The 13,200-nt window shown below is 45.9% G+C and overlaps 1 protein-coding gene across 1 annotated transcript in view; it reads right to left on the bottom strand.

Annotated features, from left to right (window-relative positions):
- Positions 1-489: 489 nt before the first annotated feature.
- ANKRD45 (ankyrin repeat domain 45) overlaps positions 490-13,200 on the bottom strand; it is an 80,985-nt gene continuing 68,274 nt past the window's right edge. Inside the window, exons 4-6 of the mRNA XM_075322223.1 lie at positions 9,938-10,032; positions 1,517-1,655; positions 490-666 (exon numbers count right to left, since the gene is read on the bottom strand). Of these exons, the coding sequence (XP_075178338.1) occupies positions 638-666; positions 1,517-1,655; positions 9,938-10,032 (263 nt within the window). The 3' untranslated portion in view covers positions 490-637. The remainder of the gene's footprint in view (positions 667-1,516; positions 1,656-9,937; positions 10,033-13,200) is intronic.

The following is a 13,200-nucleotide window of genomic DNA, read 5'->3' as shown; positions in this document are numbered from 1 at the left end:
TACATGCATGACCACTTGTAGTATGGCTTCATGCATTACTTATTTAAAGGGAACCTGTCACCGGATATTTATAATACTCACCTAACAGTTGAACTGGTGGAGGAAGGTTGAACTAGATGGACCTAGGTCTTTTTTCAACCTAAGTAACTATGTAACTATATGTAACAGTTGGTGAAGAGCAGACTGGTCGGATGGGTGTCTTCATTCTCTGGGTCCGCACCCCTCTTTCGGCCATCTTTGTCCTTCTTCTGAAGCTAGTGTGGATGACACGTTCTACGTCATCTACAATAGCTGACAATCATATGCAAATAACCTAAAGATCACGGATAACAAAAGATCTGGTCTGCAAATTAGAATTTACCCAATGTGTTATCCTAGTTATAAAATTTTAAATTGCCAGAGGTGGAGTTTCGGACCATCTTTCCCCTCAGACTTTAGGCGGTCATACACTTAAGCATTCATCACTTAATATATGATCTACTGTACAACTTGGATTTACAGCTCTTTATTTCATTAACTGTTCACAATGAAGATCTTTACAATCATGAAAAAATCTGTTGTAGATGTAATATATAGTACTGTATAAAGTTCCTATTTGCAAACCAAAAATGTCGTAGACTGAAATGAAGATCTGACATCACGGTTTGGATTTTCCAGTTTGTGTTCCTAATGAGAGAAAAAAAAAAAAATATGAAGCGTCTGGGCGCAGCCCTAATACAGAACCCAGGAGCACCAAGCAGAGATGAGTGCTCCTATGTATGGAGAAATTGGGGGGAGATGGTCATCAGCCACTCGTTTGGCTCACAGTTTTCTTATGTGTATGGAGAGATGGGCTGGCAGGCATTACTGTCTTCTTCAACATGGGTCTCCGTTTTCACAGAACCTACCCTGCCCTTACAGCTAGAAAGCCTTATGTGGGCGTCACACGAGACTATCCATCGAGCGATATGTCGTCGGGGTCACGGTTTTCGTGACGCACATCCGGCATCGTTTGTGACGCCGTTTCGTGTGACACCTCCGAGCGTCTCAGAAGGATCGCAAATCGGTTACAGATCGTGTATTGTTTACACTTCGTTTATTTTTAAAAAATCATTTATTCTTCTCTGTGCCGGTTGTTCATCGTACCCGGGGTAGCACACATCGCTCCGTGTGACACCCCGGGAACGATGAACTGCAGCTTACCTGCGGCCGCCGGCAATGCTAAAGGCAGAAGGTGGGCGGGATGTTTACGTCCCGCTCCTCTCCGCCCCTCCGCTTCTATTGGCCGGCGGCTGTGTGACGTCGCTGTGATGCCGAACGTCCCACCCCCTTCAGGAAGTGGATGTTCACTGCCCACAGCGAGGTCGCTCAGCAGGTATGTGTGTCGGGGGTTTAACGACTTTGTGCGACACAGGCAGCGATTTGCCCGTGACACACAAACGACGGGGGCAGGTACGATCGCACGATAGATCGTATCGTGTGACGCCCGCAATAGGCTGGAGAACACGGCCCTTTATACATTTCTAACGAGTCTTACGTGGTGTATTGATCTTGGTGAAGATGAACTGCACTGCGTTCTCTAGTTGTTGCTTCTGATCCATGAAGTCTTGCGTTGTTGGATTCTTTGCATTCTGAAGCCATTCAGTTTTTGCTTTGCAAGCATTGATTGCTTGGTTCTGAATGAATGAAAGAAGAACTCATTATCTAAGAATATACAACATCACAAACCAGCCCAGTCTTATCTACAGAATACACAACAGTGAGCAAGCCAGTCTGCAATCTTAGGGGTGCTTCACACACAGCGAGATCGCTGCTGAGATCTCTGCTGAGTCACGGTTTTTGTGACGCAGCAGTGACCTCATTAGCGATCTCGCTGTGTGTGAAACTGAGCAGCGATCTGCCCCTGCTATGAGATCGCTGTTCGTTACACACAGCCCTGGTTCGTTTTTTTTTATTGTTGCTCTCCCGCTGTGACGCACAGATTGCTGTGTGTGACAGCGAGAGAGTGACGAAATGAAGCGAGCAGGGAGCAGGAGCCGGCATCTGGCAGCTGCGGTAAGCTGTAACCAGGGTAAACATCGGGTAACCAAGGTGGTTACCCGATATTTACCTTCGTTACCAGCCTCCGCCGCTCTCACGCTGCCAGTGCCGGCTCCTGCTCTCTGCACATGTAGCTGCAGTACACATCGGGTAATTAACCCGATGTGTACTGTAGCTAGGAGTGCAGGGAGCCAGCGCTAAGCGGTGTGCGCGGCTCCCTGCTCCCTGCACATGTAGCTGCAGTACACATTGGGTAATTAACCCGATGTGTACTGTAGCTAGGAGAGCAGGGAGCCAGCGCTAAGCAGTGTGCGCGGCTCCCTGCTCTCTGCACATGTAGCGACGTTATGATCGCTGCTGCGTCGCTGTGTTTGACAGCTAAGCAGCGATCATAACAGCAACTTACAAGGTCGCTGTTACGTCACAGAAAATGGTGACATAACAGCGATGTCGTTGTCGCTATGTGTGAACCCAGCCTAACACACAGGTACCCATCATACACAAATGACGAAAGTTAGCTGCACCCAACAATTTTGATAGGATCAACCGACTGATGTGTGGGCATCTCTTCACTCTTCTCTGACACTGGAGGATCAGGCTTTTGGAATTTCAAGAGCTCTTTTTGTCTTCAGGATAGATAAGACTGCGAGAGGAGTGTGGCAGTGGCTTTCTACTCTCTCCCCATTGAAAACACGATTGCTCAGCTGTGAGTTATAGATGGCTGCACACTTACCTTGGACCAAAATTTTTCTCGAGTATTGCCAGCTGCCTACCAAGGACAGACAGCTTTTAAAAGGAGTGGTCAAAAGCTGAATACATTTTTATCTAAATCCCGATCTATTTATTGCCCTAATCTAAACTAATTTCTAATCTGGCTGCATTAAATAGTTCCTCACTACACCAGCTTCTATTGATTTTTTTTTTTTTTTTTTTTACTTCCTTCTTATCTTCCTTCATCTCATGACGATTTGTTTGAAAATAGGAGTTCATGCTGGGATACTTAAATTAAAGCTGGTGTCACACATAACGACGACGACAACGACGTCGCTGCTACGTCACCATTTTCTGTGACGTTGCAGCGACGTCCCGTCGCTGTCGCTGTGTGTGACATCCAGCAACGACCTGGCCCCTGCTGTGAGGTCGCCGGTCGTTGCTGAATGTCCAGCTTCATTTTTTGGTCGTCACTCTCCCGCTGTGACACACACATCGCTGTGTGTGACAGCGAGAGAGCGACGAAATGAAGCGATCAGGAGCCGGCACTGGCAGCTGCGGTAAGCTGTAACCAGCGTAAACATCGGGTAACCAAGGGAAGACCTTTCCCTGGTTACCCGATGTTTACGCTGGTTACCAGCCTCCGCTCTTGCTGCCAGTGCCGGCTCCTGCACTGTGACATGTGGCTGCAGTATGCATGGGTAATTAACCCGATGTATACTGTAGCAAGGAGAGCAAGGAGCCAGCGCTAAGCAGTGCGCGCGGCTCCTTGCTCTCTGCACTGTGACATGTAGCTGCAGCACACATCGGGTTAATTAACCCGATGTGTACTGTACCTAGGAGAGCAAGGAGCCAGCGCTAAGCGCGGCTCCCTGCTCTCTGCACATGTAGCACAGCGACGTTATGATCGCTGCTTCTGCTGTTTGACAGCTAAGCAGCGATCATAACAGCGACTTACAAGGTCGCTGTTACGTCACCGAAAATGGTGACGTAACAGCGACGTCGTTGTCGCTGTCGCTTAGTGTGACACCAGCTTAAGCATCATCAGGGGGCAGAGGCTGCTGTCACTGGAACAGTTTCAGTTCTCCCTGAAACAAAGCGTCATCAGTGACACTCGTTTCAGGGGCTGGTCTAGTCCCTGTGCGCGGTCATTGTGTGATTCTTTTTTATCGTGACAGTCTGCTGTGTGCTGCTGGCTCAGATCAGTAGAGCCAGCAACAGAGCAGCATGTACTGGTTGGCAGAGTACTCGGTGGTGTTCAGAGACTAGCACCACCCCAAGTTATGCTACTTGTCCAGATCACCTGCTGACCCTTTTCTGTACCCCAGTTCCCTATATTTTTGCGGTGCATAGTTGAGTTGCATGGTCTTGTTTCATGTCGAAAATATGATTTCTGGCTGCAATTCTACCAAGAAGACCCATTCTGGCCAGATCTCTCTGAATGGTAGATGCGTGTAGCTGGGTTCCATTGATTTCTGCCAATTCTGAGCTGATGACACTGCTGAACATCCTTCAATTACAAAGGAAAAGTAAGCATGATGTGTCTATCATCTGCTGCAACAAGTTTCCTTGGCCAATTACTGCATAGTTTCCCATTTCTTGAAGTTTTTTTTCAAATGCATTTGAACAGTACATCTTAAAGCCTCAGTCTGTTTTGAAGTCCTTGCCTGGGAGAAACCTTGCTGATGCAGTATAACTACCTGGTGTCATGTTGCTATGCTATGTCTTGCCATGATGTATAACATAACCTTGTCTTCCTGAAGATCACCTTTGTAGCAGCGTTTGGCTGTCTCTCACCCAGTTTTAAGCCTCCTGTTCAGCTGTCTGTTTCATTTAAAGGGGTTTTCCAAGAATGTGATTAATACAGTCCCTGGGACAAAATTTAAACTGCGACCACCCATGTGTCAGGATGGCTGCACGCTGAAGAGAGAGAGTTTGAAATTAATGTCTATTTTGACTCCATATATAAGCTGCAAGTGTAGGACGCTTGATACACCATTTCTGAGGCTGTCTCTTATACCACTACTTACACACAGAGAATTTGTCGGATAGCTTGACTCCACTGCTGAGGCTTGTTTAAAGATTCAAGAAGGAGTTTATTTTCCAGCTGAATTCTTGTGTTTTTGCATGTCACAGAGCGTTTTGCATAAACTTTGTCGCTTGTCATAGTGGCATTGGACTCTGTTCAGACTGCAGATTCTGACACTCCACTCGATGGTTTCTCTGGTGTCTGGGATCAACACAGGCAGACTCGGGCATCTTTACTAATCTGCTTGCTCCTTTAATCACATGTTGTGTTGGGATGCATATCACATCTGCTCCCTTCCTATTTATGCTGTTAGAATCCTTCTACCCATGGCAGCTATAGTTTATTTTGTGTTGGTCGGTGAGGTGCGGTGTCCCAGACTCTCGCTGGTGAAAGTTGTGTTTAGCGGTTCTTTTTGCTTGTTGCCGTTGTGGACGGTACCCCTCTTATTTTGTACTTCCTTCCTGCTATTCTTTTCCTCCTGAATCTTTTATTGTCTTATCCTGTGTGTGCGTGCAGTGCGACAGAGTTTTGGTTTTCCCCTGTCTGTCTTTTTCTGTGGTTTCAACACACTCCTGTCCCGTTCCTCCCTGGGGGAGAGGGAATTAGATAAGCACTAGTCAGAAGCAGGGCCAGGAAGGAGGCTCAGGCCTCTCCACCATTGTGAGTACCCCTGAGAATAGGGATAGCATAAGGCCCCCTAGCTTGAGGGATAGCTTAGGAGCACCGGTTCCCAGCTATCCCAAAGTAATTGTGACTTTGCGCAACTGCAGTACGTAAAAAGGACTATTCTTAACCAGGGTTGCAAGACATGAGCTTCTAAAATGACTGACGTGCACAGAATGAGGAAGAATGGAGGGGTTACTGACATCAGAGCAGCTACAGGGAATGGGGGAGAACAAGCTTCTAAAAAGGGGCAAACCTGATTGCATGGTAACACAATGACCACACTATAATAATACAATACTATATGATTCCTAAGTCTGGGACATGACCATGTCAACTGTCAGAGTGTTAGGGTAAACGCTTAACCAGAGATCACTAGTTGCCTACTGCCTGGCCTAATTGGTGTAGACCAAGTGCATGCATAAAGAATTCACACCAGACACAGTCGGATGTGAAATCTCTTCTTGATCACAGTAAAGATGGCACCGAATAGAACAGGAGAACCCGTGCGGTCTCTGATATAGGCTAGGGGTGTACACAAGTTCAGATATGCCCATTTAGTGGGACAGTTCATGGGCTAGCCAATGGGGAGATCTGTGTTGCTGTTGATGGGCGGGTTTGACTTCAGTGGATCACTCCATGGTCAAGGTGATGGTGATGGGAGGAACGTCATCTGGTGGATCCATGCTATGGTAGGGTCTGTGATGTCATCGAGGGCCATGTTGGCTTCCTCTGAAAAATGACTGGCTTATGTATAGAGAATTGATTTAATTGAACACACTTCTCACAGTGCTCTATGGCCAGAGGTTAATTAAGTATTTCATCTTAAGGCTCTCCTCAACAAGAGGAGCTGCTGCCATAAGCACACACTCTGCTCTCAGTTGACGAGCAGCGCTGACATGATACTTATACATCTTTATGTAGCGTCTGGTCCCGCCAGATCCCGAGGGGGGTGCTCTCCCTCACATCTATCATGAACCGAATGCAGTATCAAGGTAAAAAATATTAAATTTACTAACCAAAAGAAACTATTTTACCTAAAAAATCATTTTTATTCACATATATGCCACAAACAAGGTACACATATAAAATTAATTAAAAAATGATGAGAAGGACAGGTGGGAAACAATACACCCTGCTCCTCACCCTTCCTGTCATACAGGGGTCGACGTCCTAAGGTTTACTGACGCCCCTGTTCCTCGTCGACTGAAGTCCTATAACAACCCTCCACTCACATAAGGAAAGTACCGTGTGCCCTAATTTAAAGTGGGTAAGGTGAAACACCCAAGGTCAGACCCATATAGACAGTGTGTGACATTAATTTAGTCCAGATAGTAATTTACTGTCAATAAATGTCATAAATTATCTATGGGGGAGTTATTTACTCAGTCGACTATCAGTCAAGAGTTTCAGATCATAAAAACTGCTGTTGCATATGTCCAGGATGCACCCTACGCGTTTCGCCCTCTTATCAAATCAATAGGGCTCATCAGGGGTATAGAACATAGATCCTTGACAATTAAATCACAGCTTCAACCGGTAATAATGAGTTGAACCAGAACAATCTTATATACTGTTAATAATTTGTCCTCCAAAAGTACAGACCAGGATAACGCATCTGTTGAAGCAGTCCCGGGTTATAGACATATCCCTCAACCAATCTGGGAGCTATCCCGAGGTTCAAACACACCCATATATGCACGTGCTGGTCTGGTCTAGTTAGGGATAGATGTCAGCACTTTTAGAGATTCATCCCGCAATACAGGCTCAATCACCTAAATGATGGTACAAATGTCCTCAGGAAAGCCAGTCTTCCCTCAAATAAATCCGGATCCCGGTCTAGGCAACACCTCTATTAGTGCCTGGACAAGCAATGTCACCTGGGTAGCGATGTGTATCCAGTACGGGTGTGCTCCCTCACATCTACCCAGCCCCAGCATGGCCCCACATGCACTCCCGGTCCCAGCCTCCTGCAGCGATGTGCTTCCTCCTACCAGTCCCATGGCTCTGCTCACTCCCGGGTCAGGTGTCCTGTTCCTGGAGCTGCTGCAGTCTCTTCCTGTCTCCCGTCCACACACAATTCTGCAGTGAGCAACTCTAGGCTGCGCGTGAGGCCACGTCCCCTTTCTTGAAGCAGTAGTGCCTCATTATCTGGAAGTTACCTCAGAGGCCACCTGTTACCTAAAAACTATAGGTTCACCTCCCCTGGCAGCAGGCGCCCGAGCAACGCTCCTACTAGAGCTCTACTAGTGTTCTGGCCCCTTTGTACTACTGTTATCCGTGTGTTACCTGCCCGTTACTAATACTCTATCTCACCGTAGTGCCTTCTGTACCTTCCGGCAGTGGACGCCACCGGCCGCCTTACCCGCAGTGGACGCCACCGGCCATACCCGCAGTGAACATCTCCGTTGCCACACCCGTGTTCTGCCTGCTGCGGACATCGTACCGAGTTACGCCTGGCCGTACAGAGACTCCTACCACCGGTTCCTGGCTGCCGTGCTTTTAGGCCTTCTGGGGCGGCACCGCACAGTCCCTGTATAGGGGTTCGCTGCTGGTCGCCTTCTCAGGGGAGTCCGGGGCACGGTCCAGTGAGTCCACCTCCGGACGCTCGCCGCTCCTTGGTGAGCGTAACACTTTACACTTAAAGGTGAGGTTGTGAAAGACAATTTTATGTTCCAAGTCATACACCATGGCAAGACATATCATAGCAATAAGACACCAGGTAGTTAAACTACATCAGCAAGGTCTCTCCCAGGCAAGGGTTTCAAAACATGTCTTGAGCAGTTTCTTCAGCATGCAGCAATCCTGACACGTGACGCTGCCGTTTAAATTATGTCATAGGTGCCATAGGTTATCACATTTTTAGAAAACCTCTTTAATAACTATGGTTCAGCCTACATATGAAAATAATGGATATCACCACTTGTTTGGTGTAATTAGTTACGCATACTATTGACTATAATCCCTGATTTAGTGCAAGTGCACCCAGCAGAACTGATGCTTTGATGCTGCTTTGAAGGCAAACAGCGGTGACACTAAATATTGATTTAATTTAGATTAATCTTTGCATTTTTGATAATTGATATTTTTTTTATTACCATTTCTATTTTTCAAATCATTTTTACCTTGCTGCAATCTTTCCACACCTGCCTACAACTTTTGTACAGTACAGTAGTACCTTGACTTACAAGTTTAATTTGTTCTGTGAGCGAGCTCTCTTAACTCAATTTGCTATTATGTCAAATTAAATTTCCCAATTAAAATTAATTGAAATGCTAATAATCCGTTCCAGGCCCTACTTCTGGTCCCCCATCCTGGTATATGGCCCCCATCCTGAAACTGTATATATGATCTCCCAACCTGGTATATGATCCCCCATCCTATTATATATGATCCACCATCTTGGTATATATGACCTCCATGCTGGTACATATGATTCCCCATCCTGGTACATGGCCCCCCATCCTGGTACATGGGTCTCATCCTAGTATATATGACCTCCATCCTGGTACATATGATCCCCCATCCTGGTACATGGCCCTCCATCATTGTACATATGATTCGAAATCCTGGTACATGGCTGCACACTTAAAAAAAACTATTATACTCCCGTCCCTCCGGTCCCCCACAGCGCAGTGTCCTCATCTCATGCAGTCAGCTGGTAAGAATGTGAGCACTATGCTCTCACACGCTGATTAGCTCATGCGCTCTCACACACTGATCAGCTGACACACTATCACATGCTGATCCGCTGACTGCATGAGATGAGAATAGAACTCTTCGGGGGACCGGAGAAAGGGTGAGGGTAATAGGTTATTTTTTAAATGTGTGCCATGATGCAGACAAGTGATCAGCTGCCTGGATGAGATGAGGATGCCGCTCTGTGGGGGATTGGAGGGAGGGTAAATATAAGCTGCTCGTACCTCACATTTCTGCTCTCTTCATGAAGCAAAAAAAGATACAGCGCAAAAGCATGTCCTTTTTGGTGTATATTTGCAAGGTAACATCTGGACAATACTGAAAAATGTAAACCCATTATGTGATTTAGGTTTCAAGGGAACCTGTCACCAGGTTTTTAACACTTAATCTGAGAGCAGCATAATGTAGGGGCAAAGACCCTGATTCCAGCGATGTGTCACTTACTGGCCTGCTTAGTGTAATTTTGATAAAATCACAGTTTAATCAGCAGTAGATTACCATTACAGGACTGTAGGTAGTTAGTCCAGCATATTCATGAGCTCTGTATAACTCCTAGATCTGCAGCAGATAAAACATTGAGTTTATCAAAATGACAGCAAACAGCTCAGTAAGTGACACATCGCTGGAATCATGATCTCTGTCTCTACATCATGCTTCTCTCAGATGGGGGAGCAAAAACCTGGTGACAAATTCCCATTAACTAATATACTTTGTTTTTAGTTTTCCTTAAAAGTAGGTTTTAACAGCTCTATAGGCCAGATATGTTAGCAGACAACACAGTAGCTCAGCCCAACTAAAGCTTTCATGATCACCAACCTTGTCCTCTTTATTAAGTTTTCCGTGAACTTTTTCGGGGTCAGCAATGGTCTGCTGGATAAAGCTGATGTAAGACTTCAGGACCAGTCTAGCTTCTGTAAGAAAAAAGCACCTTTTCCAATACTTAATTAGAAAAGTACCTACAACAGTACCCCAGAATTTCCGACCCTGATCACTTATTAATACACTTCTATTTATATAAAAAAAATTTAACTGAAGAACCAGAAATAAGTCACAACTCAGCAAAATGTTGCAGGCTTGTTACCTAATGAACAGTGTTGCACTGGTCAGTAGATCTGTCACAAGTGGATGTGACAGGAAGGCTACGCCGCCATTCAAACTGACACTATGAATTTCCCGATTGCAACACTGTACACAAATATTTTACAAAGACGTGGCATCCAACTAGTATTGCACAGCATATGCAAGAATAACCACATAGGAGCTGATCAGTCGGTCGCCGGAGGTTTCTTTAGTTGGTCTCGGAGTTGTCTCTATCGTTGTAGTTGGTTATGTGCATCAACTTAAGTTCTTACACTGTACATTAGCTTTATGCGGGATCCATAGATTTAAAGGGTCACACTGGAACCTGTTTTGATGGGTTCAGTGAGGGATTTCCTGACCCCTTCCCCTGACTATAAATATATGTCACAGAAACTCAGAGAATCGGACAACGGAATACAAGGGGTTTTTTTGCAACTCATCCATAGGTGATGGCTATATACTTATTCCAATCACAGATATACCTGCATCTATTTTCAGAACCAGGGTCCAACTCCCCTTTGCGTCTGGTCAGGTGATCATCAGTTGCTTCATCCTGTCCAGTTATCAACAAGGAGGTGACCACACGTGTACGTTTGTAGGGGCAGACACAGGCAAAAGAGGGTCCAAGAACTGTATATGGACACTTAGTAATCCAATAGTTTAACATAATACACCTGTTTATGTATTTGTGATAGAAGCTGTTTGCTGCTTTGGAGGTGGAAGTGGCACTCTGGCTTCTTGGGCCTCGGGCCTTTGAGCCTCTGACCTCTTGAGCCTCTGACCTCTTGGGCTTCTGACCTCTTGGGCCTCTGACCTCTTGAGTCTGTGACGTCTTGGGCCTCTGACCTCTTCGGTCTCTAACCTCTTCGGTCTCTGACCTCTTGGGCCTTTTACCTCTTGGGTCTCTGACCTTGAGTCTTTGGCCTCTTGGGCCTCTGACCTCAAGTCTTTTACCCTTAGACATTTCAGGCATATTCTATAGATCTGACATATATGTTTATCATCAAAATAGCATTTTCAGGTGCATTATTTATATTTTATATATTAAAAGGTAAGATATGATCAGAAAATGACCTATAGGTCAGGTTTTTGTGTTAAATGTATTTTTTAATGTATGTTTTATAACATGTTTGTTTTTTTCTTTTCATGTCACAATTTGTATTAAAGTGTTTGCCTACTACTCGGACAACGCCTTGTCAATTACTATGTTTTAACCCAGGTAAAATAATAACACTCATACTCCTCTCTGGTATCGTTCTAGTGATGTTGGCACTTGCACTCCCAGGGATCTCTTGACATTGTTAGGTCAATCAGCGCTGGCTTCACTTTGTCCCTTCCTTTGGACAAATCAAGAGATCTGTAGAAAGGGAGAGAGCAGCCTCAGTTTTCAATTCCTTTGGATATCTGATTTTTCTAAAGGAGGGGACACAGTGAAGCCAGAAATGATTGGCCGCATAGATCATAAAAATGTCACGTGATCCCTGAAAGCCAGTCCTGACAGCACTGGAATGGCATCGGAGGTGAATATGGTGTTATTCATTTGTTGGTTGCAAATATCGGGATTTAGGGGCACTTTGCACACTACGACATCGCAAGCCGATGCTTGCGATGCCAAGCGCGATAGTCCCCGCCCCCGTCGCAGCTGAGATATCTTGTGATAGCTGCCGTAGCGAACATTATCGCTATGGCAGCTTCACATGCACTCACCTGCCCTGCGACGTCGATCTGGCCGGCGACCCGCCTTCTTATTAAGGGGGCGGGTCGTGCGGTGTCCTAGCGACATCACACGGCAGGCGGCCAATAGAAGCCCGCCCACCTCCTTCCTTCCGCATAGCTGGTGTGAGCCGCAGGACGCAGGTAAGGAGATGTTCCTCGCTCCTGCAGCTTCACACACAGTGATGTGTGCTGCCGCAGGAACGAGGAACAACTTCGTAACATCAGTCCTTCCGAAATTATGGAAATGACCGACACTACACCGATAATACGATTGCGACGATTTTGCGCTCGTTAATCGTATCAAAAAGGATTTACACACTACGATATCAAGAGCGACGCCGGATGTGCGTCACTTTCAATTTGACCCCACCGACATCGCAGCTGCGATGTCGTAGTGTGCAAAGCCCGCCTAAGAGGTGATTAAAAAAAAAACACAAACTTGCAATTTTCGCAGTCATACTTCAGGAGGAGTTTTCAGAAGTCTTATTATCATCAGAGTCAGGATAACAGTGACAATTACCACCCCTATACACTGATGATAACACAGGATTCACCATTCATAGTTACATAGGTTGAAAAAAGACCTAGGTCCATATAATTCAACCTTCCTCCACCAATTATACATTAAGTCATTTATAACCGACAATGTTGTGTGTACTGAGGAAATCATCCAGCCCTTTTATAAAAGCTGTTATAGTATCTGCCATTACTACCTCTTGTGGTAGGGAATTCCACAATCTGACTGCTCTAACTGTAAAGAACCCTTTCCTATTTAGCTGCTGGAATCACTTTTCTTCCACTCGCAGTGAGTGTCCCCTGGTCCTTAGTATTGTCTTTGGAAGGAATATGTCATGAGCCAGTCCTTTATATTGACCACACACGTATTTATATATATATACAGGCTCTTTTCCACTTGTGAGAGTCTCGCGCGTATCTCGCATCTCATCACCCGGCACGGCTGCCTCTGCCGACGGCAGTGGGTCGGGTACATGTATTTCAATGCAGCTGACTCGCTCCTGTTGGAAGAGAGGCAGCCGTTGTGGGTGATGAGATACGCGTGAGTCTGTCGCAAAGTGGAAAAGGGCCCTAAATGAGATCTCCTCTAAGACGTCACAATAGGCAACATCACGGGTCATTCACAAAGACTAAAGAGTACTTTACACACTGCAATATTGGTACCGATAACGCTAGCGAGCGTACCTGCCCCCGTCGGTTGTGCGTCACGGGCACATCGCTGCCCATGGCGCACAACATTGCTAGGAACAGTCACACATACTTACCTG

The sequence above is a fragment of the Anomaloglossus baeobatrachus genome, chromosome 8, assembly GCF_048569485.1.
Source record: "Anomaloglossus baeobatrachus isolate aAnoBae1 chromosome 8, aAnoBae1.hap1, whole genome shotgun sequence".
Taxonomy (NCBI): Eukaryota; Metazoa; Chordata; class Amphibia; order Anura; family Aromobatidae; genus Anomaloglossus; species Anomaloglossus baeobatrachus.
This window is presented reverse-complemented; position numbering and strand designations above follow the sequence as displayed.